General features: G+C 37.8%; 1 protein-coding gene across 5 annotated transcripts in view; it reads right to left on the reverse strand.

The window, feature by feature from the left end:
- SLF1 (SMC5-SMC6 complex localization factor 1) overlaps nucleotides 1–19,504 on the reverse strand; it is a 79,347-nt gene that overhangs the window by 26,453 nt on the left and 33,390 nt on the right. For 3 of the 5 annotated variants that reach the window (XM_030927229.1, XM_030927227.1, XM_010380612.2), the window contains exons 8-14: nucleotides 18,059–18,208; nucleotides 16,782–16,904; nucleotides 9,489–9,542; nucleotides 7,851–8,009; nucleotides 5,438–5,601; nucleotides 1,332–1,460; nucleotides 605–770 (exon numbers count right to left, since the gene is read on the reverse strand). In XM_030927229.1, coding sequence (XP_030783089.1) covers nucleotides 605–770; nucleotides 1,332–1,460; nucleotides 5,438–5,601; nucleotides 7,851–8,009; nucleotides 9,489–9,542; nucleotides 16,782–16,904; nucleotides 18,059–18,208 — 945 coding nt within the window. The remainder of the gene's footprint in view (nucleotides 1–604; nucleotides 771–1,331; nucleotides 1,461–5,437; nucleotides 5,602–7,850; nucleotides 8,010–9,488; nucleotides 9,543–16,781; nucleotides 16,905–18,058; nucleotides 18,209–19,504) is intronic. The other 2 variants (XM_030927230.1, XM_030927228.1) reach the window with 2 other exon arrangements.

Consider the following 19,504-nt stretch of genomic DNA (forward strand, 5'->3'; position numbering starts at 1 on the left):
CAATATATTTCCAAGGGGAGATCATTCTGAAAAGGAAAAAGGTGACTAATATTTGTTACGTAACCAAAATGTGCCACAGTTACGTTGCTATACACTGTTATCCATGAGATGGATAATACACTAAAATCACTATATGTTAAATTTCTAATGACAGGCAAAATCGACTTATAAAGAAATATTTCAGAAAATAACTCAGCATCAAAAAAGGTAGTTTTAAAATAATACTAATAATACTAATACATATTAGTATTTATTAGTACCCCCCAAAAACTGTATGGATTGACTCATTTATTTTTAAATCTTAAGTTCTTCATGAATCAAATTGTACAAAAGTAAAAAATCTAGAAAGGTTAGTAACTAGAGATTTCTTAGCAGTAACTATCAAATAACTCAATAGCTACTACATGCAAATGTGAGATGATGAAGGAACCAGTCTCCAAGGGCCTTTTACCTTAAAACTAGATAAGCTAAATAGAAAACAATGATATATTTGGGTACATTTTAATTGTTTTCAAGTGATCCAAAGAAAAAAGGGGAGAGGAAAAGGTAAATAATTCAAAGTGCTTTTTCCATAGACTATTCATCTATAATTAATCCTACTTACATCATTAGACTTGCATTTTTCCTTGTGAGAATATATAGTCCATTCCAAAAGCATATTTACTGGTTTGGTCAAAAGCGCAGAGGTTTCACTTCCTGACCAAAAAATTTCAAGAAGCATTGCCTTTCCTGTTATTTTCAGATTCTGAGAATCTGACCAGTCATATAACCTAATTAAAACATAAACAAAAAGTGTACCTTTAGGCCAATTTGATCATGACAATTACTTGACATCTCTCCTGTTAAAAAAAAATGCTAGCAATTTTTGAACATAGATCATAAAATACAAAGATTATAAAAATTATAATAAAGGACAAAATATAAAAAATGGCCTCAGTTCAATAAAGTCATTGACAATGTATATATACACAGTAATCTACCTGCAAGTTTTAGAGCAGGAGTAAAACTTATCATTGTAGGCTCAGTGTTTAAAATTGGTGTAGTTTTTTACTTAGCATTCAATTACTAATTTTTTTTAAATCCTAAAAAATGAAAACACTCTTATATCCATCCAAATTAACAGTGGAAGTGAACTGAGGAAATTTTTTAAAGGGGCATATAAACCTTCACTCCCACTGAGAGTATCTGGAAATATGTTTTAAAAGCAAATCTACTTTAAAATATAAAACAAGGTGACTTTTTAGAAATATATTTTTAATAATTGTAAAAAAAAATGGTGCATAAAAACAACAGAAATTTAGAAAAGTGTTATTTTTGCAATTAAAACTTACTTTTGACTCAGATATTGTACTTCACTTTCAATTAAATTAAAGAAAAATTTGAGCAGCGTCAGGTGGAGCACCTTGGAGCCAATATTTTCTGAAATTTGATGACAAAAGCTTTCATTGAAAAGGCAAGACCTGAAAAACATGAACCCAACAATCAATAACATACAAGCAATTCCCTAAGTAATCTGTGAACAAAATATTTCTCCTTCTAGAGTATTGCTGGAATACTAGCCAGAACCCTTCTCTTTCTTACCCAAGATTACTTTCTTTTTCATTAGTTAGTAAATGAAGATTATTTAGGGCTACTTTTTTTAGAGTTTTTAAAATTCATTATTTTATTTTCTTTCTGTCTTCTAGAGCAGTCCTCTCCAACTGAACTTTCTGTGATGATGTATATGTTCTACTAGACACTTGAAATGTGGCTTGTATACCCAATGACCCAAATTTTTAATTACTTAGTCTGAATAAAATTTAAATATAAATAGATATGGCTAGTGGCTACTGGGTCAGACAGCACACTTCTATAATATATTTTTAAAGAGAATAGAAGATTACTCAGAACTTTTAAGATTTATGAAATAGTGCCTAGGTAACAATATTTATTACAGTCTCCCACCTTTCTTATTGATTATATCAACAATGCACCAATAACTTTCTACCTCTGTCTCCACTTTCCCTGTCTTCTTTTTTAATACAACATTCTCAGGAGAGTCCTTAGTAGCTTTAAATTTAACAATTTATTTAATATTCAACCTGTCTATAAGATTCTTCATGCCTATAGTTAATCAGTCTTTCTGAAAACTATCAGAGATAGAGAACTTACGTTTCTCTATGTATTATGGAATATTTCAAATATATACAAAAGTAGAAAGACCAGTATCCCTTAGCTCATTTACATTCCTACCACTTCGCTAAGCACCTCCCCAGCACCCAATTATTTTGAAATGAAATCTGGATATTTTTGTTTAAAAGTCTATTTTTAAGCTGCCCCAAATCTATTGCCTGTAGCATCAATAAATTCATCCAAACATTTATTAAGCACTTATATTCCAGGCATTATATTAGATATTAAGGATGGAGATATTTAAGACTGAACACCTTCTGTAAGAGGGAAGTTTAAAGAAAGAAAAACAAGACTGAGCAACTATCCTTAATAAAGTCATAGGACTGATGTGAGTGACAAACTTAAAAGAAAGGGCAAGAGTAAGAAAGTGGCAGCAGAGTTGCATTTTAAGGGAAAACTATGGCTGAGCATGGTAGCCCATTCCTGTAATCCCAGCACTTTGGGAGGCCAAGGTAGGAGGATTGCTTGAGCCCAAGAATTTGAAACCAGCCTGGGCAACACAGGGAGATTGCACCTCTACAAAAATTTTAAAAATTAGTCAGGTAGGTCTGGTGCAGTAGCTCATGCCTGTAATCTCAGCACTTTGGGAAGCGAAGGTGGGTCAGGAGTTCGAGACCAGCCTGACCAACACAGTGAAACCCCATCTCTACTAAATACAAAAAAAAAAAAAAAAAAAGTAGCAAGGCATGGTGGCGCATGCCTGTAATCCCAGCTACTTGGGAGGCTGAGGCAGGAGAATAGCTTGATTCCGGGAGGCGGAGGTTGCAGTGAGCCAAGATTGCGTCACTGCACTCCAGCCTGGGCAACAGAGCGAAACAGCTTCTCAAAAAACAAACAAGCAAACTACAACCACAACAACAACAAAAATATTAGCCAGGTATGGTGGTGGGCATCTGTAGTCCCACGTACTCAGGAGGCTGAGGCAGGAGGATGGCCTGAACCCAGGAGTTCAAGATTGAAGTGAGCTATGATCCTGCCACTGCACTCTGTCCTTGGTGACAGTGAGATTCAAAAAGGAAAAGGAAAGGAAAGAAGAGAAAAGAAAAGGGAAAAAGGAAAGGAACAAAAGTGAAGAGAAAAAGAAGAGAAGAGAAAGAGGAGAGAGGAGGGGGGCAGGGGAGAAGGGGGGAAGGCAGAGGGGAGGGGAGAAAAGAGGAGAGGGGACAGGGGAGCGGAGGGGAGAGGAGAGAGGATGGGGGAGGGGAGCGGAGGGGAGAGGAGAGGGGAGCGGAGGGGGGATGGGAGGGGTGGGGAGGGGAGAGAAGAGAGAGGAGACAGGAGAGAGGACAGAGGAGAGAAGAGAAGCGAAGTGAAGCAGTCAGGCATGGTGGCTCATGCCTTTTATCCTGGCACTTTGGGAGGCTGAGGTGGGCAGAAAGCTTGAGCTCAAGTGTTGGAGACCAGCCTGGGAAACATGGTAAGACCTCATTTCTACAAAAAATACAAAACCAGCCAGGCGTGGGGATCACCTCAGCCTGGGAGTTTCAGGCTGCAGTGAGTCGTAATTGTGCCATTGCACTCCGGTCTGGGAAACAGAGTCTCTTTAAAAAAAAAAAAAAAAAACTAGGAAATTCGGGAAACATAAGAGCAAAAGACAGGATACGGAAAATAATGATTGGACACACTCAGTAAAGTGGTGAAGATGAGAACTGAGACATATATCAGGGCTAACTCATGAAGGGTCTTATGTATTTCACTAAGAAATTTGAACCATCTTCTATAGGTAGTTCAATGTATGTGAGTCAGTGAAGGACTTTAACATGGGAAATGACAAGATCACTTTGGAAAGAGCATACTGTGGGGTACTTTGGAAGAAAAAAGGAAAAAAGTAGACCCAAGATCAATAAAGCAGCTACTGCAATAGTTCACATAAGAAGCAATAGGAACTTTAAAATAAAGACAATTGACAGTGAAGAAAGGAACAGATTTGGAAATTATGAAGGATGTCAGTCACATAAACTATTTCCTCACATCATATACTTATGCTGGGCTCATACTGTTGGGCTAGTACTTTTGTGCTGGTATTGTGTTTACATCTCAGTCACTTTTAAAGTGCAGGAACTGTTATTTAAATCATCTTTTTAATCCCTAAAATGTAGTACAGTGTCTGGCTCTCCATAAGTACTCAAGAATTTGTTAAAAGAATGAATAAATGCATGCAGGTTAACTGATTAGCTCACTATAAATATATCACAACCAAGATGGTATGTGAATCTTTATGATCGCAAAGAGCTAACCAGAGGTCTAGCCTTTGCATGGCTGGTCAGGTGTCCTTTCTCTACTATGAACCTCCTGAAACTGGACATTTAGATTAAAAAAAAAAAAAAGATCTTCCCGGTCAGGCGTGGTGGTCCACTCCTGTAATCCCGGCACTTTGGGAGGCCAAGTCAGGCAGATCACTTGAGGCCAGCAATTAGAGACCAGACTGACCAACATGGTAAAAGCCCATCTCTACTAAAAATAAAAAAACACAAAAATTAGCTGGACGTGGTGGCACATGCCTGTAATTCCAGCTACTTGGAAGGCTAAGGCATAAGAATTGCTTGAGCCTGGGAGGCAGAGGTTACAGTGAGCCAATATCAGGCCACTGCACTCCAGCCTGGGCGACAGAGGAAGACTCTTGTCTCAGAAAAAGAAAAGATCTTCCCAGAAGAATAAGGGCTATCAAATACAGTTATTTGAATAGCAAGGGGAAAACATTTTCTGTTAGAGAGAAAGAAGGTGAAACAGAATTTCTGGAGACAATAACATCTGAAAGACAGAGGAAGGTCTAGGCAGTGACAGCATGTGCAGAAGCATGAAAGAGATGACATATTTAGGAAATATTAAGTTCTATTTTAAAATTCAAATTTCTAGCTGAAAAAAAAATAACTGAAGCCCTAAAATAGATACTATAGTTACAAATGTCTATACTTTTGGTGACAAAAACTGATGATATGCATATTCCATAAATTAATTTTCTTCATTTAAAAAACAATACGCAGATTTATATTTTGTTAAAAATAATAATGATTTGGCTTTCTAGTGAGTCCATTTCATGCATTCACTTTTTATTTTTTTAGGAAACAGACTGAAAAACATGACCAATACAGACTTGCCTTTTCGTAAGTTTTGCAATAAATATAATACATCTTTGTATTTGCAAAATACACTACACACACTTTTCCAAAAGTAGAAAGATGCTTCTTTCATCAGTATCTTAAAAAGTACTTAGCATAACAACTATTCAATCAAATGTAGCATCGTCAGATGTGAAATTCCTTACCTGATAAGGACTTCTACTAAAGACCATGCTCCTTTCATACAAGTTGGACACTGAAACAACTCTAAATAATATCTTGACATGGCTGGAGACTTCCAAGGAGGATGCAGGTGAAGAAGAGCTGACAATATATGAAAGTATCGACCAGAAAATGTATCTATGTTATCCTATTATTCAAAAATAAACAAACAAATAAAACACTATAGCTAAAAGTAGTTTCACTCGCTAATTCAGTCTAAAACCAAAACAGTAACCCTGGCCTAACTTCCTTTTTTGAGAAGGAGTCTGGCTCCGTCACTCAGACTGGAGTGCAGTAGCACAATCTTGGCTAACCGCAACCTGCGCCTCCCGGGTTCAAGCAATTTTCCTGCCTCAGTCTCCCGAGTAGCTGGGACTACAGGTGCCCACCAACACGCCGGGCTAATTTTTGTATTTTTAGTAGAGATGGGGTTTCACTATGTTGGCCAGACTAGTCTCAAACTCTTGACCTTGTGATCTGCCCACCTCAGTGTACCAAAGTGCTACGATTACAGGTGTAAGCCACTATGCCTGGCCTAACCCTGGCCTAAGTTTCTTGCCAAATATATGTGTTTAGACAAATAAAAGCAGATAGAAGCATGATGTTTAGCTAATTAAATAAACTGAGAGGTATACTCTATGTACAGCTGATACCTGAATAACAGGTTTTAACTGCACGAGACTACTTACACACGAATTTTTTCCAATAAATGTAGCCCACCCTTCACATCCATAGGTTCCACATCTGCAACTAAATACAGTATTCTGTATTTGGGAGGCCTTGGCCTCTCAAAGTGCTGGGATTACAGGCATGAGCCACAGCACTTGGCCTAGTAAGAAGTTTTAATTTCCTCACCTGTAAAATAAAGATAATTCCTGCCCTTGCTGCTAAATGAGATTATACAGCTCAAAGAGGATGATATGTATGAATGTATGAATGCATCTTATTAGTTATTGTATTAATTATTTTCTACTGCCTTCAGTAGTAAAGGAAAAATTTTTCCCCAGTAGTAAGGGAAAATTTTACAATTACCTCTAAAAGAAAACCTTTAAAAATACAGTATTCACAGGACGTAAAACCTTCGTATGTGGAGGGCTGACTTTTCCTATAAGTGCAGGTTCTGAAGAACCAACTGCAGGACTTATGCGCAGATTTCAGTATCCACAAAGCTCCTGAAACCAATATCCTGTGATAGCAAGGGATGACTCTATCTGTACACTGGGTAATCCCTTCTATTAACACTACCTTAGATGAAATATTCGTTTTCCTTTTCACAATTATAATGAGATTTAAGAGGTCTCAAATGTTACCTGAAAGGAACTAAAGGTAAGAAACTATTCATGCAACATGCTTACTTATCACCAACATAACATACCTGAAAAAGCTTATGCCTGTTATGTTATCAAATTAGCACCTTGGTGAAGGGCATGATTAGAAAGCTATCTGTGGCCGGGCACGGTGGCTCAAGCCTGTAATCCCAGCACTTTGGGAGGCCGAGACGGGCGGATCACGAGGTCAGGAGATCAAGACTATCCTTGCTAACATGGTGAAACCCCGTCTCTACTAAAAAATACAAAAAACTAGCCGGGCGAGGTGGCGGGCGCCTGTAGTCCCAGCTACTCGGGAGGCTGAGGCAGGAGAACGGCGTGAACCCGGGAGGCGGAGCTTGCAGTGAGCTGAGGTCCGGCCACTGCACTCTAGCCTGGGCCACAGAGCGAGACTCCGTCTCAAAAAAAAAAAGAAAGCTATCTGTGAATATTTGCTCCTATTGGTTTACACAGTTTGAATATGTTCCCAGCATGGGCAACACAGCAAGACTCCATCTCTACAAAAAATTTAAAAATTAGCCGGGCATGGTGGCATGCGCCTATAGTGCCAGCTACCTGGGAGACTGAAGCAGGGGGACTACTTGAGCCTAGGAGGTTGAGGCCACAGTGAGCCATGATCACACCACTGCAGTCCAGCCCAGGTGACAGAGAGGGACCTTGTCTCTTTTTCTTTTTAAACAAAGAGTATGTTCATTACGTATACTATAAATAAAAATTATAATCATCAATGTACTAATGGAGTAATTTACCAAATGTAATTCTAGATCACTGCAATCTGAGTTTTATATCTGATACTTTACTGCCGTGAGAAAAATTAGATAATCTTTTTCCCCAAAACAAAATTATCTTAGAAATCCTGAGAAAATAATTAGCTAAAGCACTAAGAGTAGTATCTAGTATATAGCTGGAAAACAGAAGAGTGGTAATAAATGGGTACTGCATTAGTAAAATGAAGAAAAAAAGAACACTGAACAGAGAAAATAAACTGTAAACATACAAAAAATGAGAAAATGTTCACATTTTAACATTCTTTGAAAAAAAGATTATAAATCCTTAAGGCTGCTCTTACCTGTAGAACGTTCTCTAGAAGGGCATGAAGAATGCATACAGGAGGGATATAATGTGCCTGCAAAGTGGAAAGTTCCTCAATTGCTTCTTTAAAAAACTGTCCTTCTATGAGGCTTTCAATTAAATTTAATACACCTCTGGGAAATTCAGTATTTTTAACCTAAGAAAGGAAAGATTCTATGATTCAGAGAAAAGAACGATAAAATTTTGCAATCAAATCTTGAATTAGTAAGAAGTTATTTATTTATTTATTTATTTATTTATTTATTTATTTATTTGAGACGGAGCCTCACTCTGTTACCCAGGCTGGAATGCAGTGATGTGATCTCGGCTCACTGCAACCTCCAACTCCCAGGTTCAAGTGATTCTCCTGCCTCAGCCTCCTGAATAGCTGGGGCCTACAGATGCATGCCACCATGCCCAGCTAGTTTTTGCCTCAGCCTCCTGAATAGCTGGGGCCTACAGATGCATGCCACCATGCCCAGCTAGTTTTTGTATTCTTAGTAGAGACGGGGTTACACCATATTGGCCAAGCTGGTCTCGAACTCCTGACCTCAGGTGATCCGTTTGCCTCGGCCTCCCTAAGTGCTGGGATTACAGGCGTAAGCTACCGCGCCCGGCCTAGTAACAAATTTTAATTTCCTCATCTGTGAAATGAAGATAATTCCTGGCCTTGCTGCTGGATGAGATTATGCAGTGCAAAGAGGATGATATGTATGAATGTGTTTTATTACTTGTTATATTAATTATTTTCTGTTGCCTTCAGTAGTAAGGGAAAATACTGCCTCTAAAATATAAACCTTTAATAGGAATTTGCAGAGTATGGTTTATAAAAAAGAGAAAGGGCTACAACAACATAGTTCTTTAGGTGAAAAATTATTTTTTGGTTTTCTTTTAAACTTAAAAATGAACCCTATTAAAATATCTTTTAAATGTTAAGATATCATCAAGCACAAGCAACATTTGCAAAAAGCGAAAACTAATTGGGAGAATCATAAAATCACTCTGAGGATGTGTATTTATATAACTCTAAGAGCTTCACAAAACACATTCCTGTTGGTCAAACTATTCTTAATAATAAAAGTAACTACTTTGAATAATTTGAGTCAAAAATACTCTAAAAAGACTACATGGAATTAAAAAATCCAGTTTAGAAGAATAAATAAGGAAACAAGGGCCTCAAGCCCCATTCCCTCCCTAATTTAACAACGGACTGGATATATGTATTGTGGGTTTATTTTGTTCTGAAATGAAAGTATATAAAATAAAGGTATCATTTTCTTTAAATAACAAAATAAATACACTTTTGCAAATATCAGGCCAAAAAATTTTAATCTAAAAGTAGTCATTATGAAAGTTATGAAACATGAGAACAGGAATGTATATTTCACCTGTCATAAGCACGAGGTGTGCTGTTAATATTTGTGATCATTTTTTACTATTATATGGAAAATCTGGAGTTTTGACAGAATATTTTTATCATTTCTGATTAGAGAAACTGTATTTCTTTATTTGTGCATACAACACATTACTTCTAATTGTGCATACAACACATTACTTTTATTCAAAATAACTAACAATAACAAAACACAAAACTTCTTCTTTGCCGCCATCACCAATGCTGTTCCAAGTCCCTTACCTCTACATTGTACACTGGTTGTTTATCTATTCTAACGCAGTTGTATCTGACAGCCTACAAAAGAGCAACCATATAATTAATACAACATTTTAAGACTGAAAAATACATTTCAGCTTCCCCAAACCTTGGAAAAACATATAAAACAGATCCAGGAACACATTACTAGCTATAGTTAATATGATGCTCATATTTACTCAAACCAGCAACTTTTATTATTTTAGGGAACTCTCACAACTATGAACATTTCTCTATTTTCTCCTTCTAAATTACAATAATTAAGTCATATTCACTTTGAAGATCTGAAGAGGTCCATTGTCCTTAGTGTCAGAATTATTAGAAATATAAATGGGGAGAGCATTTTCTACAAGGGTACATAGGAGAAAAAAAAACGTCAGTTATGTTTGCTATATAACCATACGTCAAATCTTGTTTTAACATACCTATAATTGCATATTTAAAAGATTATCCTGGAAAAATATCTGCAACAAATATAATAAAGAGATAATACCCTGAGGCTGGGCGCTGTGGCTCACAACCTGTAATCCCAGTACTTTGGAAGGCCAAGCTGGACAGATCACCTGAGGTCAGGAGTTTGAGACCAGCCTGGACAACATGGCAAAACCCCATCTCTATTAAATATACAAAAATTAGCCAGGCGTGGTGCAGGCGCCTGTAATCCCAGCTACTCTAGAGAGGTTAAGGCAGGAGAATTGCTTGAACATGGAAAGCACAGGTTTCAGTGAGCTGAGATTGTGCCACTGCACTCCAGCTTGGGCAACAGAGCAAGAACCTGTCTCAAAAAAAAAAAAAAAAAAAAAAAAAAAACCCTGGAAGAAGGGGGCTTCAAAAAGGCCGACTTCGAGGTGCTTGGCACTCAACTCTTCCACAAAGGACTAAAACAGTGAGCAGATAATCAAGTATCGAATAGCGCATCTAAGAGAGAACATTACAATTCAAAAGTGATAGGGAATCTCTGAGGCAAGCAAAGACAGAGAAGCAAAGCAGCTGGCTCAAATGGAACTGGCTGGGAGCCTGGAGAAACTACCCACTACGAATGGGAAAAACAAAAGAGAGATCTACACAGATTCACATTCCCACCATGAATTCCTGCAATCCTAGCCACAGGAAAGCCCCTTAGTCCTCACAGGCCCAGAGACTAGTTTAGAAAGCTGCCTGGAGTCCACTCAATGGCATTATTCCAAAGACAGAGTACACACTGAGTACCACATAATCTGCTGGCACCCAAGAGGCTGCAGCACGGTGCCATTTTGAGAGCCCAGACACTACCAGACTACATCCTGCTCTGGGGCCCAACAGTCCCTGGATATCCAAAGCCAGGAGCCCCACTGATATTCCTGTCCACCCAGAGGGCTGAAGTGTCATGATGCCAGCTGGAGTCAACAATGCAACTAGGTGGCCAGCACTCTTACCTACACAGTGTCCTACATCCTGAGGAGTAGGAGGTGGAGTGCACCAGGGAGCCCACCCTGGGGACAAAAGGAACCAAAGAAGGAGCTCCTCAGATCCTGACAGCCACCTGTCTGGGGCCTCTGTCACTGCCAGAAACCATGTCCCACAGAGTTTCTGTGTGTTTCAAACCCTGTCCAGCAGCAGCATCGTCATACACTTGCATGTGGCTTCAGGAGGCCTGAGGACTGGTCCACTGGGGGTTGTCCCAGGGCTTAAAGATAGATCCACTCTGCCTGCCACTGGTGCCCACAAGCACCATCTGGAAGCCTGAAGACAGGCCTACCCCACCCGCCACCACTGTGTAAATGCACTATACGAGAACGTGGGGATCAGACCGCCTTGTCTGCTGCAGCCAGGGCCTGCAGGAACTATTGGGGGGCCTGAGGAGACGCCTACCCCACTCCGACTACTAGCAATGCCACCAGAGCCCAAGTGCACTGCCAGGGAGAATGGGTATCAACCCATCCCTGTCCAACACTCCTGCTGCCTGTGCACACCATCGAGAGGCCTGATAACAGGACTACCTGGCCCACTGCAACAGGCACTTGAGCACGCTGATATGATGCCTGTGAACAGACCTGCCTCACTCACCACAGCTGGCACCCACACCCATCATCAGGGGCCTAGGAACAGGTTAGCCCTGCATGCAGTCTCTGGCAATGCCACCTACACTTGTCATCCAGAAACATTGGGATCAACCCACCCATTCACCAACCGAGTACCCAAATACACCATCTGGGGGCCTAGGACAACCCACTCTGCCAACTGCCACTGCTGATGGGGCCCCAGCACATCATCTGAGAACCTGTGGATCGACCCATCACACCAGCTACCAGGAGCACCTATGCAAACAACTAGGGGGATCAAAGAATGAGCATGTCGAGCTGCCGCTGCTGGTAACCACCCACATGTGCCACCTGGCCTGCTCAGCCTACTTCCACCACTGCTGGCACCCATGGTTGCTACCTGGGGGCCCGAGGATTGGCCCACAACCAGTACTGCCATTGCCAACACCATGCACACCACCCAGAGACCTGAGGACCCACTCACCCCACTACTGTCACTGCTGGCACCCAAGCAGGCCACCAGGAGGCACAGGGATTGGCCTACCCAGACCTGCGATAACTGGTGTCCATGTATATTGCCCAGGGACTCAAGAACCAGCATGCACAGCCTGCTGCCACCACCACTGCTGCCCAAGGACCACCCGCCTGTGTCCACATCCCCAGCAATGCTTCATTACAGCCTCCAATAACAAATGCAGCCTAAGCCACTGACAAACTCAAAGACAACACTGTGGATGACTACAGATGAAGAAATCATATGAAGACTACACCAATGTGCTCACATCTGGCAAAACTAAAGCACCCGATCCAACCTACACTATAGATACAACTATAGAAAAAAGTCTTTCCCTATGAAAACCAATTCACAACATTTGAAGTGACTGTTACACGAGATACACAGATAGCAACATAACTACACAAGAAAGGTGAAAAAGCAAGAAAACATGGCACCTGTAAAGGAACACAGTAATTTTCCAGCAACAGATTCCACCAAAAAGGAAACCAATAAAATTCCTGAAAAAAAATTAAAATGATATTAAAAAAACTCAGTGAGATACAAAAGAACACAGATGAATAATACAAAGTAAGCAGGAAGATAATTCATGATCTCAATGAGAAATTCAACGAAGAGATAATCATAGAAAAGAACCAAATAGAAATCATGGAACTTAAGAATTCAATGAACGAAATAAAAAATATAACAGAGAACTTCAGCAATAGACTAGATAAAGCAAAAGAAACTATTTCTAAACATGAAGACAGGTCTTTTGAAATAACAGACAAAAAGAAAAAAAGCCTAAATGACATATGGGAAACCATAAAGTAAAGAAATATTCCAATTTTGAGAGTTCCAGATGGAGAAGTGATGGGCAAAGGCATAGAAAACCTATTTTAAAAACAATAGCGGAAAATGTCCCAAGTGTTGTAAGAGCTATTTCCAAATAGATTCAATCCTCAAAGGTCTCCAAGGCACATTACAGTCAAACTATCAAAAGTCCAAGACAAAGAAAGAATCCTAAAAACATCAAGAGAAAAAGCATAAAGCCACATATAAGGAAATCCCAATCAGGGTGACAACAGATTTCTCAGTAGAAGCCTTATAAGCCAGGAAAGAATAAGATGACACATTCACAGTATTGAAACCAAAAACAACAACAACAAACCCAACTCAATAGGCAAGAATATTATACCCAGAAAACCTATCCTTCAAAAATAATGGAGAAATAAAGTCTTTCCTGGACAAGCAAAACAGAGAATTCATTACTAACAGACCAACCACACAAGAAATGTTTAAACAAGTTCTACAATTGGAAGCAAACAAATGCTATCTACCATCATGAAAACACAAGAAAGTATGAAACTCACTGTAAAGCAAAAATACAAATAAGAGCCAAATGTTACCAATACAAAAAAACCACCCAAATGCAATGATAAACAATAAAAGAAATGAAAAGAGGACTTACAAAACAATCACAAAACAATTAATAAAATAACAGGAGTAAGTCCTCACCCACAATAACCTTGAATGTAGATGGATTAAAATCTCCACATAGAAGATACAGACTGGCTGACTGGCGACATGCATTAAAAAAGCAGTGTGTTGCCTATAAGAAACTCTCTCCACCTGTTAAAACACATAAAGACTGAAAGTGAAGAAGAATGGAAAAAGATATTCCACAAGAATGGAAACCAATGCGAGCAGGAGTAGCTATACTTACATCAGAAAAAACTTTCTAAGTTAAAAACTGTAAAAAGAGATAAAGAAGGTCATTATATACTGATAAAAAGATCAATTCCGCAAGAGGACATAACACTTCTAAATATCTATGCACCCAACTTGGAGCACCCAGATATATAAGGCAAATATTACTAGATCTAGAGGGAGACAGAGACTTCAACACAGTAACAGTTGGGGACTCTACTACCCCATTCTAAGCATTGGATAGATTATTGAAACAGAAAATCAAAAAACAAACATTGGATTTAAACTGCACTTTAGAACAAATGAACCTAACAGACATTTAAAGAACATTTTATCCAACAGCTGTGGAATACACATTCTTCTCATTAGTATATGGGACATTCTTCAGGGTAAACATTAGGCCACAGAACAAGTCTCAAAAAATTTGAAAAGATCTGAAGTCATATCAAGTGTCTTTCTCAGGCAACAATGGAATAAAACTAAAAATCAGTAAGAGAAACTTTGGAAACTGTACAAATACATGTAAATAAAATCACATGTTCCTAAACGACCATTGGGTCAATGAAGTAATTGAGAAGGAAATAAAACATTTCTTATAATAAATAAAAATGGAAACACAACATACCAAAACCTATAGAATACAGCGAAAGCAGTGCTAAAAGGGACATTTACAGAAAAAATGCCTGTATCTAAAAAGTAGAAAGATTTCAAATAATCAACCTAACAACACACCTCAAGGAACAAGAACAGCAAGAACAAACCAAACCCCAAATTAGCAGAAGGAAAAGATCTATTATTATTTAGAGTAATTATAAATTAACAAATATTTATTAAAGATATATAATAATAAATTTTAATAAATAATAAAGAGTAGAATGAAACAGAGACTTAAAAATACAAAGGATCAATGAAACAAGTTAATTTTTTGAAAAGATAAACAAAATCAATAAGCTATTAGTAAGACTAACAAAGAAAAAAAAAGAAAAAACCCCAAATAAATAAAATCAGAAATGAAAAAGGACACATTACAATTGATATCAAAGAAGCACAAAAGAATACTAGAGACTATTATGAACCATACACTAACAAATCAGAAAACTTAGGGGAAATAGATAAATTCTTGGACACATAAAACCTACCAAGATTGAATCAGGAAGAAACAGAAAACCTGAACAGACCAATGAGTAATGAGATTTAATCAGTAATAAAACTCTCCCAACAACAAGAACAACAAAAGCCCAGGACCAAAAGACTTTATTGCTGAATTCAACCAAATGTACAAAGAACTATCAACAGAAATTTTCAAACTGTTTCAGAAAATTGAAGGGTAGAGAATTCTTCCTAACTTATTCTACAAGGACACCATTACCCTGATACCAAAACCAGACAAAGACACAACACAAAAAGAAAACTACAGGGCAATATCCCAGAGAAACGCAGATGCAAAAATCCTTAACAAAATACTAGCAAACGAAATCCAACAACACAGCAAAAAGACAATACACTATTATAATCAAGTGGTATTTATCCCAAGGATGCAAGGATGGTTCAATGTATACAAATAAGTAAATTAATAAAAACAAAATGAAGGACAAAAACTGTTTGATCATTTCAATATATGCAAAAAAGCATTTAATAAAATTTCTTCAACATCCCTTCATGATGAAAACTCTCAACCAACTAGGCACAGAAGTACTTCAACATAACAAAGGTCATACCTGACAAACCCATAGCTACCTTATGTGAAATGGGAAAAACATGAAAGCCATTCCCCTAAGAACTGAAACTAGAAAAGAATGCCTACTTTTACCACTTTTATTCAACATAATAACTGAAAGTCATCCTCACCAGAGCAATCAGGCAAGGAAAAGAAAGAAAAGGCATCCAAACTGAAAAAGAAGTAAAATTGTCCCTCTCTGGAGATGACATGATCTTATGCGTAGAAAAACATGAAGACTTGACAAAAAAAATCATTTAAAACTGATAAATGAATTCAGTAAAGCTGTGAGATAAAAAGTTAACATTCAAAAATCAGTAGCATTTCTTTATGCCAATAATGAACTAGGTATAAGTCAATCACGAAAGCAATCCCATTTACAAGAGCTCTAAAAATTATACAATACCTAGGAATATATTTAACCAAGGAGGTGAAAGATCCCTATAAGGAAAAAACTACAAAACACTGATGAAAGAAATTGACATGGACATAAACAAATGGAAAGACACTTCATGTTCATGAGTTTGAAGAATTAATATGGTTAAAATAACCACACTGCTCAAAGTAATCTACAAATTTAATGCAAACCCTATCAAAATATCAATGACATTCTTCTGTGAAACAGGAAAAACAATCCTAAAATTTGTGAACAACCACAAAAGACCCTAAATACCCAAAGCAATGCTGAGCAAGAAGGACCCTAAATATCCAAAGCAATGCTGAGCTGGAGGCACACACTACCTGACTTCAAAGTATACCACAAAGCTATAGTAACCCAAACAGCATGGTACTGGTATAAAAACAGACATATAGACCAGTGAAGAACAAAGAATCCAAAAATAAATCCACATATTTAAAGTAAACTGATTTTGGACAAGGTGCCAAGAACATGCACAGGGGAAAGGACAGTCTTCAACAAATGATGTTGGGAAAATCGGATAATCATAAGCAGAATGAAAACTAGACTGTTATCTCTTCACCATATACAAAAATCAACTCAAAATGAATTAAAGACTTCCAGGTAAAACCTGAAACCACAAATGTACTAGAAGAAAACATAGGGGAAACACTTCAGGGCATTGGTCTAGGCAAAGATTTTACAGCCAAGACTTCAAACACATGACTTATCTGTGACATTATTGAGGTATAAATAGCACATAATTCAGCCTGTTTACTAAATGCCCAAATACATTACTGTATAATAGACTAGTAAACTAAGAAAATCATTTTAAGACATATTAAACATACTAATGAATCATATGTATATATGTATATATTTTGAATACACTACAGTAGGACAGGATATTATACAAAATTTTTCATGTGCCAAGTTTTACCTGAGCTCTATATATGTGCTTCCTTAAGGCATTTTTTACTTCAACAACATCCACATCTGTCTTGATAGCCATGGCTTTTGATTCTTTGGCACATTCAGCAAAAATAGAATTCTTCATTTCTTTCTGCATACAGCAAAGTAAAATGACTTTAGAAAATGTACTAAAGACAGTGTCAACATAGATATCACAAAGGACAATATAAGAGGAAAACATTCATACCTTGTTAACAACAACAAAGATCCTCACAATCATATATCAAGATTACACAATGAAAGAAAAAGCTCAAAACGCAAACATTTCAATTTGTAAAGAATTCACTGATATTTACATATGTACTTTCTTAAGGTACTTTTCACTTTATCCTGTTCCAAATCGTTCCTGGAACTGCTTTTTTGTTGTTGCCATGGTCATACAAAACAAAATTCATTACTTATTTAACTTTATCATTTTCCTGAAATTCTTCTGAATATATGCATATATACATTATGTGGCATTTATTTATGTATTTAGGTATTTATTTTTGAGATGGGGTCTTACTCTTGTCACCCAGGCTGGAGTGCAGTGATGCAATCTTGGCTCACTGCAACCACTGACTCCGAGGCTCAAGTGATCCTCCCACCTCATCCTCCCAAGGAGCTGGGACCACAGGCATCCACTACCATGCCAGCTAATTTTTTGTATTTTTGGTAGAGATGGGGTTTCACCATGTTGCCCAGTCTGGTCTCAAACTCCAGAGCTCAAGCAGTCTGCCCCACTGGCCTCCCAGAGTGCTAGGATTACAGGTGTGAGCCACCGCATCCAGCCCAGGGTATGGTTTAGATTGTTAAAAAAAGTCATACTCTAGAGAAAATTTACCCAAGATGTATTCAATTTTAAAAACAAGATATCTCATTAAAAATGGTCTGTATTATACAAAAGAAAGAGCAAAACAAAAAATAAAATTTACATTGGAAAGTATTACCCAAATATACATACATGTTGTTTTAAAGATTTTTTCATTTTAAGAAATAGTCTTCTCCAGTTTCTTTTTCTTATTCATTACATTCAGGCAAAACAAAATTTACTGAATACCTTGATTATTAACTCAAATTTCTTTGTATATGCATGTACAAATACATTTACTGTGGACCAAAGTTAACTGGGATATTAACTATGAATATTACATCAGACTGACTGAAGATTTTTTCTTAAAACATGTAGTATTATGTATCTCGATTATATTAGAGAACAGCCAAAAAATAAAAAAGAAAGCTATAGCTTAGCTTACAAAGTTTTACCTGATCTCTATTATATATGTGCCTTCTTAAGGTACTTTTAATTTTTTCATGTTCAACGTCTTTCTTGCAATTGCTTTCTTTTTCTTTCTTGCGTTTTCTCCTCAAAGTATAACTCCTTTGAATATCTTCATCTTTTTTCTTAATTTCCTTCTACATGTATTTAGACCACAATTAAATCTCAACATCAATGACATATGTTACAAAATCCAAATAAACTGATGAGTGACTTTCACACAAGTATACCACATTAAAAAATAAAGAAGTACGGCCGGGCACGGTGGCTCACGCCTGTAATCCCAGCACTTTGGGAAGCCAAGGTGGGCGGATCACCTGAGGTCGGGAGTTAGAGACCAGCCTGACCAACATGGAGAAACCCCGTTTCTACTAAAAATACAAAATTAGCCAAGGGTGGTGGCACATGCCTGTAATCCCAGCTACTCGGAAGGCCGAGGCAGGAGAATCACTTGAACCTGGAAGGTGCGGGTTGTGGTAAGCTGAGATTGCACCATTGCACTCCAGCCTGAGCAACTAGAGTGAAACTCCATCTCAAAAAAATAAAAATAAAAATAAAGAAGTATGTACAACAGAATCTCATCCATTGACGGAGTAGGTGTACATTAGTAAAGTATTTTGAAAAAAGCTGGACACTGCCCAGTACAGTTGAACATGCACAGTCTTTATGACCCAGCAACTCTATTCCTAAGAATATACCAACTAAGCTACAGAAATTACTAAACATGTATCCCAAGAGGTATACAAAATAGTGTTCACATTATTCATAGCAGAATTGTTCATAATTGCAAAAACTTAACAATCACACACACAAACCAATAAAAAGAAGCCCAAAGGCTTATCAACAGTAAAATGGATAAAAGATATAATTGTGGCATAGTCAAACAATAAAATTTCATATACACCAGCAAAAGAAGTCTATAATAACAAACTATAAAATATTCATGAATAGACAAAGCTAAAACATATAGAGTTAGAGATACACACACAGCTGTTAAAATTATAATGAAAAATAAGAAAAGAATTAACACAAATTCTAAGACAAGGATTACTTCCAGGTAAGAGGAAGAAAGGGGATGCACTAGAAAATGATACAGCAGGTTGGGCGCAGTGGCTCACGCCTGTAATCCAAGCATTTTGGGAGGCCAAGGCAGGCGGATTACAAGGTCAAGAGATCAAGACCATCCTGGCCAACATGGTGAAACTCCGTCTCTACTAAAAAAATTACAAAAATTAGCTAGGTGTGGGGGCGTGTGCCTGTAGTCCCAGCTACGCAGGAGGCTGAGGCAGGAGAATTGCTTGAACCCATGAGGCAGAGGCTGCAGTGAGCTGAGACTGTGCCACTGCACTCCAGCCTGGTGCCAGAGCAAGACTCCATCTCAAAAAAAGAAAAAAGAAAATGATATCGCAGGTCTTAGAAAACTGATAATGCTC

The sequence above is a fragment of the Rhinopithecus roxellana genome, chromosome 3 (genome assembly GCF_007565055.1).
Source record: "Rhinopithecus roxellana isolate Shanxi Qingling chromosome 3, ASM756505v1, whole genome shotgun sequence".
Classification (NCBI taxonomy): Eukaryota; Metazoa; Chordata; class Mammalia; order Primates; family Cercopithecidae; genus Rhinopithecus; species Rhinopithecus roxellana.